The sequence below is a fragment of the Eschrichtius robustus genome, chromosome 15 (assembly GCF_028021215.1).
Source record: "Eschrichtius robustus isolate mEscRob2 chromosome 15, mEscRob2.pri, whole genome shotgun sequence".
NCBI lineage: Eukaryota > Metazoa > Chordata > Mammalia > Artiodactyla > Eschrichtiidae > Eschrichtius > Eschrichtius robustus.
Window position 1 is genome coordinate 47,052,545 of NC_090838.1, and position 20,387 is coordinate 47,072,931.

Here is a 20,387-nt window from a genome sequence, read left to right on the forward strand (position 1 = left end):
TTGACAGCATCAAAGTATGAGTAAGACGTCATTATAAAAAGCCTTACTATTAAGTTATAAATAATTTCGAAAATGAGCTCTTATAAATATTTCTCGGTTGCTCCTCAAAATTGCCCTGTGAAGTATGACACAAAGGTAAAAGGCTTGCCCATGTTAACAGAACTAGCAAGTGGCAGAGGTATACGGGCTCTCATTTCACTGGTCTCTATACTATTTTACCTCCCTGGCCAAATGATGGTATCTCTGTGTATGGTATTTCTCTAAATACACAATATAGAAAATCATGTAGTTATGCAGTATTGCAGTAGGCAATGAATTTAAAAATGATATGGAGTTAAAAAGAAACACATTCATCGACTATTATCCCAAAGGACTGTGGAAGCTATTTAAAAGAAATCTTCAGTAAGGATTCTAAATCAGTACTAGAGATCACAAATGTTTAAAGAGTTTAAGCACTCACTGCTGCTTTTCTTGGTCCCCAGAGTTTGGCCATCTTCTAAAGAGTTTGAACCTACTGAAGAACTATCTTGACTATCTTGATGGGGGAGTTGAAGAAATCCTTCACTGGAGTCTGAGCGGGTTGGTGTTAATGTTAGTGATTTCTGACGCTCCCGATTAATGTCTTTCTTAGACTTTATCAATTTTCTCATTTTTAGAGTAATCCAGTTGCCTCTCCTAAAAAATAATTTTAAAAGATTCTTATCAGTCTAACATTCAACATATGAGTCCTTCTCAAAATCAGAAGCTTCTCTGTTTTGTTTTTTTTTTTCAAATAAAAATGAAAATAAACCTGGTTAATAGTACCTTCTAGGAGGAGATGGGTCATAAAATTTGTATTGATCCATAATTTTCTCTTCTAATTTCTCCTTTTGTCGTCTTAATTCATTTAACTTATCACTATAAAAATAAAAGGACATGCATCATATTTTGTACAGTTATGAATGATATTATTTGGGGACTAAGATCTAACTTCTCCCCAAATCATAAAGAAGTACAGATACCACAGCTGACAACTAATTTAGTAGGTAGTAACAATGGAGTTTTTTCTAAGTTTCTCATTTTCTTTAAATTTACGACTTACTTAAATAAAAGGACATAGGACTTAAAGTTTCAATTCTTCAATAGGATTTTTGTTTGAAGAAAATCTTCCATATTACAATATCATCATGACAAAAGAATTCTCTCAACATCTTTTTACAGCTATTAAACAACATTGTATCAACACTGACTATTCCCCTATTCTTGGATCTTTAGTATATCAAATCATTTTTGGTATGAAGGGTGATTTATCATAATTTATATAGGCAAAAAATTTAAATGTTGGATAGCTTGCTTAACAGTTCCAAATACAATAAATAATCCTACAACGACATCTTCATGCAAACAGATTTTTTTCCTTTATGTCAGAATTATTTAGGCTTAATTTACTAGTAGAGAATTATTTCCTGCCTCCAGCAATGCATGAATACACTAGCTTCACCACATCTTAGTTTCATTTTTATGTTCTTCACAGTATATATTATATAGGGAAATGAAAGTAAAATGATCTCTCTAAGAAAACTGTGATGCCAAAGAATACTATTTATTAAACAAATATTTAGCAATCATTCACAGTGAGGAAGGCATGAGCCATGAGGTGTATATAAAGATGAATAGTAAGTTGCCCAGCTCTGCTTATAGTACAGTAGGAGAGAGAAGATATATACACAAGTGACTGTTATAATCCAAAATAGTAGGGATGACAAAATAAAAGTACCGTGGAAGTACTAAAGGAACTTATAAAAGGGAAAATATTTCCATCTTGGATGACCAAGGAAAGCCTCATGAAGAAAAAGGCCATATCAGATAGACTGAAACAAAAAATAAGAATGCTAAATTTAACAGCTGAGCTGAGAATAAGGAGTGAGGGACTTTCACGTTTAGATTTCGCTTAACAGAAAATCAGAAGTATTGAAGGTTTCATTACAATGTGACATTATAAAATCTATGCTTTACATACCTTAACTCAATGATGGAAGAGGATATTATCAGAAAGGATGGAGGTAAAGAAAGCATTCAGGATGCTAATGGGGGTAGCCTAGTTGAGTGGGAGGGAAGAATTAGGGTAGTGGGAAACAGAAGGAAATGATTTGAGAGTTTATATGGAAGAAGAACTTTGTGAACAGTTGTTGCCATTAGTTATACCACAGCTCAAATAGCACACAGCCTATACCTCCCAGTTCTTTTCTCCTTTTACCTGCTGAAATATCATCAGGAACCTCCAAATTCTCAGCAGTACTTGTTCACTGTCACTCCTACTAGGACGATGTGACAGAGGCATTCAGCTAGAACTGTCTGACATGTAAGATGATATTTTAAATTTAAATTCAAAAAGTCAGAATAGGAGGTACTAATATTTATAAGTCAACTGTATAGATACGATCACTGAAACCTTGGAAATGGATTATTCACCAAAGGTCAGAATATTAAGAAGATAAAGTGTTGGATAATACCTCTGCTTAAGGGACAGGAAACTTAAATGCTAAAATTTTAGATACACTCACTGCTTCTTAAGCTAAAATACCTCTTATGGCAGAGAGTAAAGGCATACATGCTGCCAAAAGGATTAAAGATCCAAAGTGGCCAGCCACAAATGTGAAATTTCTTTGAAATTTACATTTACCTTAAAAGTTCACAGAAACTCTACCTTTTGCTCCATGATATACCTGTGTATTAATATAAAAATAATGTTCCTTGCCCCAAATTTTGTAGTAAAATCGACGCTTCAAAAAATGTATGGTGTATCCTGGCTTCATATGTGCCCTGAGGCTCACCATTATATACATTAAGCCTGAAAGTCACATATTATTTCATGTACTCCTTAGGATAATGCTGGAAGTAGATGTTATATCTCTATTTTAGAGAAAAAGAAACCAATGATCAAAGAAATGAAGTAACTCGTCTACAGTCACATAACTAGTAATGAGAAGAATTGGGATTTGAATTAGGAGCTGTCTGATTTCAACATCTTTGCTATTTCTATTATACTATGGTGCTTCTCATTTAGGGAACAAGAGGAAGAGAAGAATTTAGTAAAGGTGAATCATGGTGTATTACAAAGACTATCCACTGAGCTAACCTGGCCAAAATCTCTGATTTTACCAGATTCCTCCACTCTCAACAGAGATACAACTTACCAATAATTAAGCTCTGTCAATTCTATCTTTCACATCTCTCTTGTATTGATATTTGATTTCAACTATCACTGCTTGTGAATTATTTTTCATTAGATTATTGCAACAGCCTTCTTAAAACTTATTCCTTGTCTCTATTCTCAGAACCTCCAATCTACACTCTAATGTCATCAGTGGTTTAAACAAACAATCAATCAAACAAACAAACAAAAAGCACAAATCTGATCACATTACTCCCCGATCAAATTTTTCAGCAAGTCCTTTGTACGGCAAAGAAAACCTTTGTCAAGTGGCTCCTGAGTGTTTAGCCACTTCTCTGCTACTCCTCCTTCCTCAATTTTGTTCCAGCAAGAACAATTAATTTTTAGATCCTATACCACAGTAATAATATACTTTCATCACAGCTCCTGTTTCTGCATTTGCTGCTCTCTTGGCCTGGTATGCCTCCTTAGGCAAACTCCTACTGAACCTTTAAGTCTCAGCTCAAGCAATCATCTTTAGAAAGTCTACCTTCTCTTGCAGACTAAGGTATTCCTTCCCTTATATTTGCTGTATTTCTATGGTTTCCTATACACACCTCCATTACAGAATTTATTTGTATTTCTTGCTTTATATTAATAGTTCATTAAGTGCAGGATCCATGTGTTTTTATGTTAGTATTTCTGGTTATTAGCCCAGAACATAAACATTAAAAAAATATATATCGAAATAATAATGTTGAAAATCAAGAAAAATTAGCATTGCATTTTCTCTGCCACCAGGTATGGCAATGATAAAATCAGGAGTAATATTTCAGAGTGCAAGATTATTTGGTACCTACATGTACTGTCTTTGTTCAACATGAAAAAGATCCTTGCTTTCCATATTCTGCTCCAATAGTGTTCTGTTCTGTAGCATTAATGTCTGAATTTGATCTAGTAGATGTCGATTTTCCTCTTCTAAATTTCCTTTAAGTTGGCTTAGCAACTGTTTAAACACAAACATTTATTTTTTAAAATATCAACATTTATATTTAACATAAATCCCCCAAAACATCTGAAAAATATAAGTACTTCACAAAGATTTAAGTCTTCTGCTATTTGAACAATCAGATGGTTGTACTCTGATTAGAACATGAGTGATTATTTTAGTAATAATGACAGCTAAAGTACTGGGTTATGTGCTGGACACATATGTTTTCTTAATTCTCACAAACACTGGGTTTAACATATAATAAATTATCTAGTTCCAAAAACACTGCTTTCTTTACAGCTGTTTGACTTAGAGTCCAAAGCTAGATTCCTATCTCTGGCCTTCCATTTAAGTAGCTATAAAATGCTGAACAAATTAGTAACTCTCTGAGCCTCAATGACCCCACCTATAAATTGAGGATAACAACTCCCACCCCCCAAGACTGTTGCAAGGATTAAATAATATATGTAAAGTACATGGTGTCATGCCTATGGCACACAGTAGGTACTTAATATACCTCATTCTTCCCCCAACCACTGTTTTCAAGAAACCTTAACAGTTTGTGTATAATTTTTATGGCTCGATCCAAGGGAGTCAGGTAATCTAGTATCAATAAATGGGTGGTATTACTACTGATTATTACTAGTAGTTAGACTGCCAGCATGATTGAGCTGCTTCTTCTCTGTAGTCAATAGAAATTAGAAATATGCCTTAGTTAGGCCAGAGGTTTCAGTAGAAGTCAGAGAGCCCAAAGTAGTGATTGTCAAAATTTAGTGTCACTTGTAGAATATATTTTTTAAACGTAGGGAAAAAAAGCAAGAAAAAAAAAAAGATAAAGCAGATAGTATAATACTATGAATATCCATAAATAGCCATCTATATCTAACAACTGTCAATACTGTGCTATATTTGTTTTATTTATCTATATGTTGTTAAATTGAAATGCAACATATGTGGTAGACTCACTACAAAATTGAATGCAGTGCTCCTCCCTGTACCCTCTTGTGCTGTGACTTCTCACTTTTCCTATCAAGAAGTGGAATCTACTTCCCCTCTTCTTGAATTTGGAATGCCTCTGGCCAAGGGAAGGAGGCAGAAGTGATGGTGTGATAGTTCCACGCCTTGGCCTCAAGAGGCTTATGTGCTTCCCCTCAGTCTCTTGGAATCCTATTGGAGGATGAGAGACCACATGGCACAGACAAGTTACACCAGCTGGGGCCACCTTAGACCAGGCAGCTCTCAGGGTACGTGCCAGCTAACTGCAGATACAGGAGCAAGCCCTACCAAGATCAACTGATCTTAGCGCACACATCAATGCAGATTAGCATATCTGCTCAGCTAACCCAGACTCATGAGCAAAAATAAATGTTTACTGTCCCTTACCACTGAGGTTCTATGGTTCTTATACAGCATTACTGCATCAGCAGACAACTGATAAAACATACATACAGAAAAAAGAACAAATTTTAAGTGTATATACAGCCCAATGAATCATCACAAAATGAACTCATGTGTGAAGGAGCACCCAGATCAAGAAACAGCACATTAATTGTATTCCAGAAACACTTGTTGTGCTCTCTTCCAATTACCACCCCTTCCCACAAAGATTAACTACTATATGAACCTCCGACACTATGGATTCATTTTTCCACTCCCTCCAAGTCATGTTATTATATGACTTAGCCCCTAGCCAAGGGTTAGCATTTGACTCAAGTTGGGACAATCAGCCAGGGATAAGGTAGTTAGGGCCCTTTCTGATCTCTCCTGAGAAGTCTTCTAGACCACCAGTGACATGTAGGACCTTATCAAGACAAATTATGGCTAGCTGTCTCATTCCTTGGATCTCCACATTAAATTTCTGAGTAGTTTGCTGGTCTGTGACTTGCCACATCCAACATTCCAACCTCAGGCTATCTGAGAGTTGGCCTTTGACAGCCCTCCTGGGTGTGGAACTCTCCTGTTCTCTGCTCAAATCAAGCCAGTCCCCTCCAGTAGCAAAGTGGTTGGTTTTCAAGGCTTGCCCCTTGCCTGAACTACCAGGTATGGAGAAAAGGGAGGAGGGGACTAAGAACGGGAGAAGTCACATGATAAAATGCCTCAAACAACCTCCTACCCAAAGCTGAGTAGTTTTTCTTTAATAAATTCTTCTCAATTTGTTGTATGTCTTTGCTTGAGTTCCAGAGCCCTAAAATGGTTGTTTTTGATAGTTCTGTCCAATTTTATTGTTTCCAGGGAAGTTGATTTTGTCATGTTCTTCACTGTACGTCATGTTCCTCTGTTAAGTGTATTACCCCAATTATATTTTATTTAAACTTTTATAAATCACAGGCAGAATGTTCTATAATTTCTGAACTCTGTTGGGTAATTAAATATGTATGATTTCAAACTAATTTTTCTATTAGTTTGTGATTTCAGACAAAAAGCTTTCAAGTATTACTTTTCTGATGCAGTCTATTCCTAATTCCATTTAAGGGTTTGCTTAAGTGCTGGTTTCCTAAAAGTTCCAAGAAATTCAGACGTTAAGCTATACTCAAGCTTTAACAATTTAGGGACCAATCATAAAATTTAAGAATTATTTAAGGCTTTCAATATCCTTTTTCTATTTCAAAACTTTTATCGCTTTATCAAACCATCATGGGAAGAGGCATGGAATTATGTTAAGAGTAGAACTGTATATATAAGGCATATGTCACTTCTGTTCAAAACTCTCCCATGGCTCCCCTGTTTTACCCAGAAAAGTGTTTTAAAATGGCCTATAAAGGCAACATATCTGGCCCAGGCATATCTCTGAGCTCATCTCCTACTACTCTCCCCCCTTTGCTCATTCCACTCCAGCCACACTAGCTTCCTTGAGTATTCCTCAAACATACCAGTATTCCCCTGGCCTAGGTTCACTGTGTGGGCTGTTTGCCTGGAATGTTCTTTCCCCAGATATCCACATAATAATACACTAATCTTCAAATCTTTGTTCAGGGATGCCTAGTTAAAATTTCAACCTATACTCCCTCATCCACTTTGGGGGTCCTTATCCCCCTTTACCCTACTCCATTTTTACTTGCACATAACTTATCATCTTGTAACATACCATATGTTGCAGACTAATCTTCAAAATGGTTACAGCAGTATTTCCAGTCCATATGCTCTTCCGGAATCTTGCCATTCACCATCAAGAGGCTGAGTCTATTTTTCTTGCCCTTGAACCTGGATGGGACTTTGACTGCCTCGGTGAATAGAATGAGGGGAAATGATGCTGCATGACTTCTGAGGCTTGATCATTAACATAGAGATGGCTTCTGTCTGGTTCTCACCATGTTGTGAGAAAGCCCAAACCAGTCCATGGGGAGAGATCATGTGAAGAGGAAACTGATGCTTCTAGCCGACAGCCAGCATCAACCACCAAACATGCACTCAGCCTTTCAATCTTCCAGCTGAGGGCCCAGATGCAAGTGGAGCAGAGACAAACTGGCCCCACCGTCCCTGTCCAAATTCTGACCCACAGAATATGTGAGCATAATAAATGGCTGTTTTATACCACCATGTTTTGGGGTAAATTGTTACACAGCCATATGTAACGAAACACTGAAACACTATATATTTCACTTACTTATTACGTTTATTGTCTACTTCCTTCCACCAGAATATAAGCTCCACAAGGAAAGATATTTTTACCTTTTTGGTTTACTAATACATGCCAGGTGGTCAGTAAACATTTTTTCATTAAACAAGGGTTAATTTTTCAAAGTATCTGAACATATAAGTTTAAACTAATAATAAAAATTGTTGAAATTAATGATAAAGGAAGAAGGAAGTTTTTCTGAATGATCTGTGAATTTCAATTATCCCTGACCAATTCTTTTAGAAAGACCCTACTAAACATATACTGCTATTATCATTATTATAATATGATTGTTTACTTTTTAGGCAAGTCTTGATACCTAAAGAGAAGGAAACAGCAATTAAACTTATTAAGCTCACCTCACACTGGTTATTTAGCTTGGTGGATGTGATGTCCAGTTGTTGGTATTGTTCCTTTAACTTTGAAAATTCAGCTTCTAATCTTGTTTGTTCCAGTCTGGAACTATTTAGAAGACTTTTCAAGTTTTTATGGTCAGTTTGTAAAACTTCAGTCTCTTTTAAAAGCTGATTATATGTATGATTCAACCTATAATTAGAAATCATGATATAAATAGAGTTAGATTCTCTTAACAGATTTCATTATAATTTACACAGTGTGAAAATGCTGTAAATCACATTCAGACATACTGAAAGAATATAAAAGATTCTCTTGCCAGTGATTAAACTCATCAAGAATCAGTTTCTAGTCTGTAAAAACTATACTTTAAAACTTTTAAGTATTAATACGAAAATATTTAGATTAAAGGACAAAAGAGAAAATAACCAATCCAGTTTTGATTAACCTAGAGAATTCAAAGATTCTACAATTCAACATGAAAAAATAAAGAAAAATCAGATCGAGCAAATTAATCAATCCAGTATGAGACGTGGTAATCTATCAATCTGTTGCCAGATAACTGAGATATACAAACTTCAATCAAAATTTTAGTTATTGAGATTTGTGCAGTTGTGGCGAATTGTTCATATTTATGCAGTCCTCAATTATTCATGATAAATTTTGGATTTTTTGGTAAAAATCACAGTATAGCCTTTTCTGTTCCTTTCCACTATTATACCTTTAGAACAAGGTCCACTGACCTCTAAGAGGGAGATCAGCAAATTCTTTCTATAAAGGACCAGAGAGTAATAAATACCTTAGGCTTTGTGGGTCACATGTAATCTACAGCATGCTCTTCTTTTTTGTCCCCCACCACAACGTTTTAAGATGTAAAAATTGTTCTTTGTTTGGGGGTTGTACCAAAACAGGCTGCAGACTGGATGTGGCCTGCTAAGCTAGCTGTAGTTTACTAACCTTCATCTTATGGAAGGAATTAAGATCAGGAACCCACAAAAGGCGGAGGAAGCCAAACAAAATAAACTTTTGCTCAGGATGGTACTTGCTCAGAACATCTAATAACTTAATTCAACTCATTTTCCAAAGAATTTGAGTAAGCTTATAAGAATTATAAATAATAAAATAATACATTTTAAAAAATCATGACTTGGTAAAAAAGTAAAATGGCAAGACCAGAAACATACAATAAACACCCCATTAACAGGTTGAATCCATGTATGAATGCATGCCATGTGTGTAACAGCTGGGCAAACCTCACTGAGGCATATAGACAGCTACATAATGCTTCATGGCAGGAGGGGATATAAAGAGGTAGAATATACCATGTCCTCAATATCATCCCACTGGCAAATACTAAAATAACCTCTTTAAGAGAGTTTTTTTACATTGTCCCTCAAAGCTGAGAACGTTAACACCAAAATGCAATTCAGTGAACATAATTCTAAAGAGACCAAGACAACCTAGTCCACCAACTTTCTTGGTTTGGCATTATCTAAGATTAAAACCTAAGCTATTTAGAGAAATGGATAAACTACTGTTCTTTAGATTAAGTCTTCACAAATATCTTTTATTTGTAAAAGAGCTCTTTCAGGTTTTACTTAAAGCCTTTTCTTCCCTTAGAACACAGGCATGAGTGCGTAAAAGCTGGGCAAGAACAGCATTGAGAGACAGAAAATACTCTACTCAGGACCACTCTTCCCTTCCAAGCCTGCATAATCTTCTGGTTCAAGTTCATCATGCTCAATTTCTTCTTATCATTTAGGCTGAGTTCTTTCTGGAGACTCTTCATTAGTGTATGCAAAACAGATTTCTGGAAGGTCTACTCAAGTTCACAAACTGTCCCAGTTTGGTGTGAATCCCAACAAGGAAGAAAGGTTAGGTTGAAGATGGGACTTCCAGACTTAACGCATTCCCCAATGTTATGTATGTAATATGTCCTTGTATTCTGTAACTTGTCACAATTTGGTCTTCTGTTGTTTATACTGTACAAATACATGTTCCTTGATTCTAGCTTGGCGTTGAGCTTGTTAAAGTTCAAATCCATCAGTACAGAATTTCTAGTTGTAAAAATTCCTAAATTAAAAACTACTAAGTATGAAAATGAAAATGGCTCTAGAAGCCTAGGGATTTTTTTAATAAAGGAAAAGAAATAGCTGTTTAGTTCTAAAAATAGATTGCATTAAATCCATAATAGGACAAATACTCAATGAATGTTCCCCATTGAATTTTGTGTGCTGTCTTTCAGCACTTCTGCTACAGCAATGTAAAAGCAGTACAAATGTTTAGGCTGTTTAAATTTTTCAAAGGCTTCTAAAATTTTTTTGAAAATGTACTCTTATGAAGTAGGCTGATCACCAGTTGACAAGTTATGATTTTCCCAAGGCTTCAAATTAAAAAATAATTGCCCCATGGCAATATGAGACCATTAAAACCTAAGACAGTTAAAACTAAAAGTACAAACAATGAGCTAGAAAATGATAAGGCTGCTCACTTTTAGCACCTTCAAAGACAAGAATCAGGATACCAGACTAGCAGAAAGAGAAAGACAAAAAGAATCAGGTTTAATTACATTCTGTCTCAATAAAGTATGTAAATGCTATCGACATACATCGAAATTTTGTTTTATAACGTGGCTTAAAAACTTAATTAGTTGAATAAATCAAGAGAAACAATGAGAGAAAGCAGAAGATCCAGGTTTTCGTCTGAGTCATTCTATAACTAGCTACATGATTTTGTTGGGTAATTTACTTATTGCTCTGGGGTCTTTTTAAAAAATTCTAAGTTATGGATGGTACTACAAAGGGGCAACATACACGTTGGATATAATGAATAATACAAAACTAAAATATATAAATATTTATTACCTATCATTTTCACCACAAAGTTTCTTGTATTCTGCAGCTACAGTTTCATGGTTTTTGTTTTTCAGCAGCATTTTTTCCTGTTCTACTTTCAGTGTTTTTTCCAAATCTTCCAATTGTCCTTTCTGTTTTAGTAACTGATTGTAACTGGAAAAAAAAGTTATGTATTTGGTTTATAATATTTCCTTAGAAAAAAAGAAAACATTTTAGAAATAAAGGAAACAATAGTAATTTATTAATATGTATCACATAAAACATGTAAATTTATATACATTTCCTACATAAATTATCTCAGAGCTGTTTAACATATACAATTTATTATATTACCCAATGAAATTTGGTTTTAAGTTAACAACACAAGAAAAGATAATAAATTACCGATCTTCAAGGTCTTTATGTTCCACCTCAAGATTTTTGTGGGCAGACTTTAGAGTTCCATGTTTAGCAATGAGAGACTCATACTCTGAAGCCTGTCGTTCATGCAGAAGTTCCAGCTTTTCATGATCTTTGATCAGAGAATCATAGAGAGATTTCAGGTCTTCTCGCTCTTTGATTACAGATTCATTTTCATTTTCTAAGGAAGACTGCTGGATTAGGAGTTGTGCATTCTGGTTCATAAGTGAGGTACTTTGGGAATTAAGAGTGGAATTTTCAACCTACAAGAATGCATACTGTATTAGACACAAGAAAAATAGCTTATAATGTTCTTTTTTTTAAAGTAAAAGACAATGTTAACTTTAGGAAGCACTAAATAAATCACTGCATATATATTCATATTATACTGAGAAAATTTGGATTTTAGCACCCTAAAGAATAAGGTTACCATTTAATTTTGATTTTTGGTAGGTGTTACAATATATATTATGATATACATATCATATATATGTTTTGGGTTGAATTATTTAATTTAATTAATTTATTTATTTTTGGCTGAGCTGCACGGCTTGCGGAATCTTAGTCCCCCGATCAGGGATTGAACCTGGGCCCCCTGCAGTGGAAGCGTGGAGTCCTAACCACTGGACTGCCAGGGACTTCCCAGGGTTAAATTATCTTAAATGAAGGTGATCAGCAACAATTCCATGAAAAAGAACAAAATTTGAAATGCTAGTTTATCATTTTCTAGAAGTTGAGAGTTGATAGAAGTAAACAATTACTTGTGAATATTCAATTGGTAATTTTCTCAAGTCTAAATTAAATTAGTATTTGCTGTATCATTTGGAAAAGAGTTAGAGAAAGAACGACGTTTCGATTCAGAGGGGGAACTTCTTCACTGCTTTTTAAGAGGTTTCAGAGAGTTGCACTTTCCCCCACTTGACTGTTCTATTTGAAAAGACACTGGTAGTGTTAAGTGCAAGATGGATCATTTGAATTAAGGATAAGTCCAAAGACAAAATTCTCATGCTGTGTTGTTTTCCAGTAACTTAACTAATAGATATGCTGCAATCATACTCTAAAACAAGGGTTTCTACCTGATTAATTATTAGCAGCTTGATGAAACGGGTAAAAGGCCATAAAGTCAATATAAATAAAATTATCTTTATTTGATGAGTAAATTTATTACTTAATTTAGAGGCTCTGACATTTAAAAAATGCTGATATCCGAAAATTTGGCAAAGCACATACAGAAATACTTTATCTTCAACTAACTGTTAAATTCTCTCACTAGGAAACAATGTTACCATGTCTAGTCATCCTTATTTTAATAGCATAATAGCATAATTCAAGAGTTTTGTTGCATATCCCAATAATTTTACATTACAACCTGAAGCTTGGCATTCTGTGTTTGAAGAGTGGTATTCTGCTCCTGTAATGATACTGTCTGCCTCTGAAGTGCAAGAATCTGAGCCTGCAAATTATTGTTCTGTGTCTCAAGTTGCTTCAGTTGAGTTTTCAATGCTTGCTTCTCTGCTTGCAGTGTAGCATTCTGAATAAAGAAAACATATATTAAAAAAAAAGCAGCATCAAACATATTTCTGTTTAACAAATACTAGAATGTTATACAAGTGTTTATTACCATTATAATCCAAAAAAATCTCAACAATCTTGAAACAGAAAAAGACAAAACATTTCCCGTCTATCCCAAATTGTAAAAAGATATTTAATCTAAGGAAAAGAAAGCAATACTAAAACCTTAATATACTATTGTGTCTGTGCTCTGCCTGCTTTATAATGTCCAACAAATAACATATTCCATTATACATATATTTATTAACACAAAAAACTAGAATGGGATTGTCAGTTCAATGGTTTTTATGCTGTTCAAAAGTGCCCAGAGTGCATGGGGCTATGTCTAGCCAATGGAGTGTACCTTTTCAAATTGCCCAAAGGCAAATATATATATATATATATATATATATATATATATATATATATATATATATATATATATATATATACATACAGATGTGCGCACGTGCACGCACATGTGCGCGCGCGCGCGCGCACACACACACACACACACACGTGGTGGTCCCAGGGGTAGCAGCAAAACTAAGTATTTTATAAACACAAATATTTGGAAGAGAAGCAGGAACAATCTAAGCCATCTGTTTAAAAAATTTAGTCCATAATAGACCTAACAGATGTTACGTATTTTCTTTAGTGTTTTTTTTCATGGCATAAAACACTCACTAAAACTCTATTTCATCTATAGGACTTCTGGAGCAAATCCAAACAAAACATACTATTTTCAATTTTTCTAATACATATGGCCATATTTCAATTTTATAGTTAAACAGCTGAATTACTATGTAAATCATTATATTTAATGTGATAGATAATAAAATGTTTGTTATGGATGTTACATTTTCAAGATTATTTCTAAATAAAAATTCATTTAAAAATTAGCATCAAAAAGTATAAACAAAGAATCCTTTAGAAAACCAAAACAAAACTTTAATGTACAAGGCCAGAATCTGTATAATTGCAACATGCAAAAAAAGTTACAACTGAATCACAACAGATCACTTTTATCGTATCTACCTTATGGGACAAAGACAACATTCACTTTATAGGCTTTCAAGTTATATATACTACATATCACTGCATAAAAGGCAAGTCATGATTTGACCCATATATTATACCATAAAATCAAAGCTGAGGAAGAAAAATGCTTTAAAAACAGGTGTTGATATTGTACTTGTGTTTTGTTCATTTGATCACATACAAAGGATGAAAATAAAATTTACACTGGAAAATAATATGGAATAATGATGTACTTGTATACCATTTTGATACACCGAAGAGGTGAACCATTTTTCACCTACACATGTTAACTACTATTATAGGTCAGCTCTTTAGAAACCAAAATGTACAAACGCTAATGATAAGTCTGGGTATTCCCTAAGAATAAGAAAAATTCCTACAGTCTATAATGAATAGAAGAGATAACTGAGAGTAGATAAGATATCTCAGAACAGGAAAAAGGTTACAATGGAAAAGTATGAAGTCAACAATATATGTACTAGCATATGCACAAAAATTACCAGTCTAACATAGGGTAGCTATCTTTATAAACCCATCATCTAAAATGGCTAAACTATGACAACCAAGTAAATTTTTCCCCCAATGGAAATTTATAGAGGAAGTCAATGGAAAAAGAGATTTATCTTATACAACATTACACACCAAATTTTCTGAAATGTAATTATTAATCCAAGTGATTGATCTATACATATATATCACTGAATAATGAAACACAGGTATTCATATATGGCTGATATATATAAAAAAGACATAAAATAGCTCACTAATAATATAAAACATACAAAATATTTTCTCCTATCACTTCAATAAAAATTAAAAGGCTGGTAATATCCAATGTTAACCTGAAAAAATAGGTATTCTGTTAGTGGGACTGAAAATTGATATTTCTGAAAAGCTCATATGATTATATCAATTAAAATTAAAAAGCAGAAACTAACACAGCATTGTAAAGCAATTATACTCCAATAAAGATGTTAAAAAAAAATTAAACACACACACATACACACCGAAATATGTGTGTGTATATATATATATATATATGCTCTTTGTCCTATCAATTCTACTGACAGGAATTTATTACCCTATGAACATGTTATATATGGATTTTCACCGCAGCAGAATCTGAAAATAACTTAAATGTCCATTGATGTGGGATTTATTTAAATTATGGTAACATGCACACAATGGAATAATACAATACACAGTTATTAAATAAAATGATATAGCTCTGTATCTGCTAAAATAGATCTCTAAGATAACATAATTGAAAAATGGAAATAAGATCCCACAAGTGTAAATCTGTAAAAGAAATATACGTCTATAAACAGATAAATCACAAACATTTTTCTGGGAAGATAAAACCGTTTTCAGTGATTATTTTTGGATGAGAAAGTAGAAATCAATAGTGAAGGAGATTAATTTTTTGACTTCATGGCTTAAAGTTTTCAATTAATATTAAACTACAAAACAATGAAAACCATAACTATTTTACTTGTTAGCATGTTAAGTTCTTTAAGCTCATTTATCTTTGAAGGATAAATGGTTGTTGAATTTGATTATTTTCTACTGTCAAATATTTAGTAAACTCATTTAGTGAATATTTATTAAGTATCTGCTATCTACCAAGCGTTGTTTTACATACTGAAGGCACAGTGATGTAAAAGAAGGACAAGCTACCTGCGTTCAAGGAGGTTTTTTATAGTAGTCAAACAATAAATCAATGAATAAAAGAATTTCACCGGTAAAAAGTTCTATAAAGAAACTAAACAAGGCAGTGATGTGACAGTAAATGGTTTAAGTTGGGGATAGCTACTTTACTGGGGGAAGGGGTCAGGGAAAACCTCTTGTAGAGGTTTCTCATATGTGTTATGAGACCTGAATGCTAACAGAAGCCAGTCACATGTTCCAGGTAGGGCAAGCAAACAGAAAAGCCCTGAGATAGGACTTGAACAAATGGCCTGAGAACAAATGGAAAAGGCCAATATGACTACAATTAATTTACTTATTATGTGCCAGTCACTGTTCCATGTTTTCCACATATTAACAGATAATAATAATAATATCCTCTGATTAATAAAAATGGTTGGTGGAAGAATAATATGGTATAAGGTCAGAGATACAGGCAGGGCAATATCAAAAATGATCTTACAGATGCAGTAAAGAATATGGATTTTATTATAAATGAAATGGGGAGCCATTGAAGATTTTATGTAGGAAAATGACATGACCTGGATTATGTTTTAAAAATAACTGTAGGTTACTACATTGAGAATGGGTTAGTTTGGGAGTGAAAGGGGCAGGCCAGTTAGGAGGATACTCTAATAGTCCATATGAGAGATAATGGTACCTTAGACTAGAGTGGTAGCAGCAGAGATGAAGAGAAGTAGATGAGTTTGGGTTATATTTACAAGACAGAGTTGACAAAGCTTGCTGATGGACTTACATGAGGGTGACGAAGAAAAGAATATTAAATTATTAGTTTTTCTGTGTGTTTTTAATATTAAAAAATAAACCAGTCAAGAAAGTATAAAATGAACAAAGATACAAATTAGATAAATTTTCTGAGTTATATATTCAATGATCCTTTTCTTCTAGAAAACCTTATTCCTACTAAACTACTTACATTTCTTTCAACTTCAATTAATCTGTCTTTAACTTTCAGAAGCTCTCTGGTTGTTTCTTGACTTTCTCGCTCCCATTTGTTATCTTCACCAGAAATTGGAGGAGAGCTCTGTACCATCCTTTCCTCATCTTGTCTCTGCTTGAGAGCTTCATAATTCTTTTTCACCTAAAATTTTATTTAAAATATTTTAAAAAATTGAAGTATAGTTGATTTATAATATTGTTTTAGTTTATTTAAAATATTTTAATGGGGAGAAAACATACCACCAAGGTTATAATATTTATCATAATTAGTTTGACTCCACAATGGTCTGGTGAATGTGAGAGACAGTTCGTTAAAAAATATGATAAGTAATATATATGATTATAATTATTATTATGATCACAATTTATGCTTTGTAAAATTCAAATCCTTTCCTGTAGAAATATTAAATATACTCTGCTTATATGCCATGTTCCTACAATATATTTTGTAATTTCAGATCCTACTGTTTATGACGAAAATATCACTGAAGGATAGATTAACTGGATATAGACAGGCTGCTAAATACTAACAATTGTTTTTAGAGCTATTTATAGCTGATTTAGAGATTTCAGAGATTCCCATATCAGGAACAAATAAAGACTTGACACATGTTAATTCCCCTTAAAAAGATACCTGAAGTTGAAGAAGTATCTATATATGTCTGGCCTTTTAAGAAGGATTTTGTTGCTCAGAATGACCTATGTTAATAAATAAATGACTTCTTTATTCAGATACTGACCCACATAAAATTTCTGTAATTCATTTTTATGAAGAGTGAGCAATCCAAGGATATATCTTTATCTAGGGTTTTCTGGTTTTCTGGTATAACCAAATCCTACTTTAAGAGAGCAAAATCAAAACTAAAAACTTGGGGACTTCCCTGGTGGTGCAGTGGTTAAGAATCCACCTGCTAATGCAGGGGACAGGGGTTCGAGCCCTGATCCAGAAAGATCCCACAAGCCGCGGAGCAACTAAACCTGTGTGCCACAAATACTGAAGCCTGCAGGCTCTAGGGGCCGCGTGCCGCAACTACTGAGCCCACGTGCTGCAACTACTGAAGCCCACGTGCCTCGAGCCCATGCTCCGCAACCAGAAGCCACCACAATGAGAAGCCCATGCACCGCAACGAAGACTAGATCCTGCTCGCCACAACTAGAGAAAGCCTACGCGCAGCAACGAAGACCCAATGCAGCCAAAAAAAAAAAAAAAATTAAAAAAAAACAAAAAAACTAACAACTTGGTAATCATCTAAAATTAACTATTAACTTAATTACTCTCTTCAATTTAAATTGATGATTATTATACTTATCCTGAATTACTAGTTTATCCTAGGAAATGATTATCATAAATTTCTAAATTAACCCCAAACTTTCTATTGAGACAAGGATATAAATGTTTAAAATAATTCAATGTCTGATGCAACCTTAAGAAGGCTTATGGCTCAAACTTTGCTACTACTACTGAGTTAGAAAATAATGATGTGAGACTAAAGAAAAAAAGATGCCAAGATAGAATGTAATTTAAATCTTGGCAAGTGACCTAACAGGTGTTCTGGGATCCAGATTTTCCATTTTTTTTTTTTAAATACTTTCAACACCCTAATAACATGGATGGATGGCATCATTTCCAGTCTCCTATTTTACATTAATTTCCCACAGGATCTCTTTTCTAGGTTTATAAGAGCTAAAGACATATGTCATAATTAAGAAGGGGACCTGAGAAAAAAACTCAAAACTTCTCATTTTTAGCCCATTGTTCTTACAACTAAGTTTCAAAAATGGTTCCTTTACCTTATCTATCATTAATCAGAATCTCTAACTTATGTTCATATAGAAAATGACATATTTTCCATCAAGGTTTCTCAAGAGGCAGCATATAGGTGCCTTTTAATCTAATTTATTACTCTTTGCCTTTTAATTGGGGATGTTTAGACTGTTTATATTTAATGTGATTACTGACATGGTTTGGTTTGAAACTGCTATCTTGTTACTTGTTTTCCATTTGTCCAACCTGTACCTTGTTCTCCCTTTTTTCTTTTTCTGCCTTCATTTGGATTTTTTGATTCTAATTTTATCTCCTTTGCTGGCATTTTAGTTATACCACTTTGTCATGCTATTTTAGCAGTTATTTTATGCCTATTACTCATATTTAGCTTTCATAGTCTATGTTCAAGTGATATACCTCTTCATGTATAGTATTAAAAATTAGAACAGTATAATTCCAGTTGAATACATGTTTATGGCAGGAAGCTAGTCCAATAATAGTCTAATTATGCCAAAATGGCTGGAACTGGAAGATAATGATGAATTTTAAATCTCTACCTTTTAGACTTGAAATACATCTTATACTAACCCATCCTCAAACCCATTTATTTTCTGGCTTAGTAGCTTCATGAAATTGACTTTATTTGCAATGTAGTGACATTGCTTAACAGGGCAAAAAATTCAGAAAATAAAGCAGATTAATGGCATCTGGCACCAAGTTTTATTTAATTTTTTTGGACAACCCTTTATGTTAACTAAACAAAGTTCCAGAATTTCTTCTATAAAAAAAATATGTTTCATGTTAATGTCTGAGACAAACACCAGCAATGATGGTACTGGCAAATGAGGAACAAATCCTTTTCCCCTTCCTGCATGAGAAATTCATCTTTGGGTAACTGTTTCTCTGGAAACCTGATAAAATTGGAATGTTCTATGTTACCAGGCAAGACTGCTTATGGGAAAAATGATCTCTGATTGCTAAATTGTATTTGTAATTAAGATAACTATAAATATCTAATAGGCAGCTACACCTTTGAACTTCTCTGAGTGCAGCAACTCTTAAATCTTAAGCCTGTGAAGATCTTAAATCCATGCCTTGGAGTTGTTGCAAGAGATGATGACTGCTGTGAAGCATGAAGTCTCAAAGCCAGGGCAGCTCCCGCACACAACCAACAGTCATCTGGTGAGAAGATGACTCTCAGACAATTATGTGAAGAGGGACACCTGATAGTGCCCTACTATCAGCTTATATTTCCTATAGTGTTCCGAATCATATGGTTCTAAATGTGGCCTATAGTAAACTTGCTGGTCTGAATGTTTGGTTGACTGTAAAACCATTCCGGGTATGACTACAGTGCTGATAAAAGGGAGAATAAGGCAGAACACGACTCTACCAATCTACCATACACTAACCCTATAGAAAGGGCAAGCCCCTTCAATTTCAGTTTATTCAGGTGGGGAGAATAGTAGCCCCTGCCTCACATACTTCACTGAATAATTCCAAATATCACAAGAAAACAAATTTAGAAAAGACCTCAAATTTTTGAGATCAAGTGCTTTCTTATACCACACATACTATTTCCCTCTACTTGCTATCCTCACACCCATATCTTTGTCTATCAAACTTTTACCTGGATTCTCAATAGGAAAAGAGTGCCCGTGAAGTGTCAGAATCACACTGAGAGTCCTTCCCAATGAAATAAGCCTGCCTCTTCCCCATCCCACTCGCACAATTCTGATATGTCCCTTACTGCATAAGGGACATTCATAGATGAAATAGGATTGAATAAATTATAGTGTATAGACAAAATAGTTTGTTACAAACTACACGACAAAGATCTGTTTAAGAATATTCTAAAACTTAAGAAAAAGGAAGAATAGACAAAATGTTAATAAAATTATGTTTCATTTTTATTTTCTACTTTACACTTTTCTGTCCAAATATTTGACAATTAGGGAGTTCCCTGGTGGTCCAGTGGTTAGGACTCGGTGCTTTCACTGCCAGGGCCTGGGTTCAATCCAGGATCAATCCCTGGT

The 20,387-nt window shown here is 34.1% G+C and overlaps 1 protein-coding gene across 6 annotated transcripts in view; it reads right to left on the minus strand.

The window, feature by feature from the left end:
- Positions 1-20,387, minus strand: part of CCDC88A (coiled-coil domain containing 88A) — a 126,087-nt gene that overhangs the window by 16,516 nt on the left and 89,184 nt on the right. For all 6 annotated transcript variants that reach the window (XM_068563961.1, XM_068563962.1, XM_068563960.1 and 3 more), the window contains exons 18-25: positions 16,564-16,728; positions 12,718-12,879; positions 11,334-11,611; positions 10,959-11,102; positions 8,100-8,286; positions 3,994-4,139; positions 805-897; positions 461-675 (exon numbers count right to left, since the gene is read on the minus strand). In XM_068563961.1, coding sequence (XP_068420062.1) covers positions 461-675; positions 805-897; positions 3,994-4,139; positions 8,100-8,286; positions 10,959-11,102; positions 11,334-11,611; positions 12,718-12,879; positions 16,564-16,728 — 1,390 coding nt within the window. The remainder of the gene's footprint in view (positions 1-460; positions 676-804; positions 898-3,993; positions 4,140-8,099; positions 8,287-10,958; positions 11,103-11,333; positions 11,612-12,717; positions 12,880-16,563; positions 16,729-20,387) is intronic.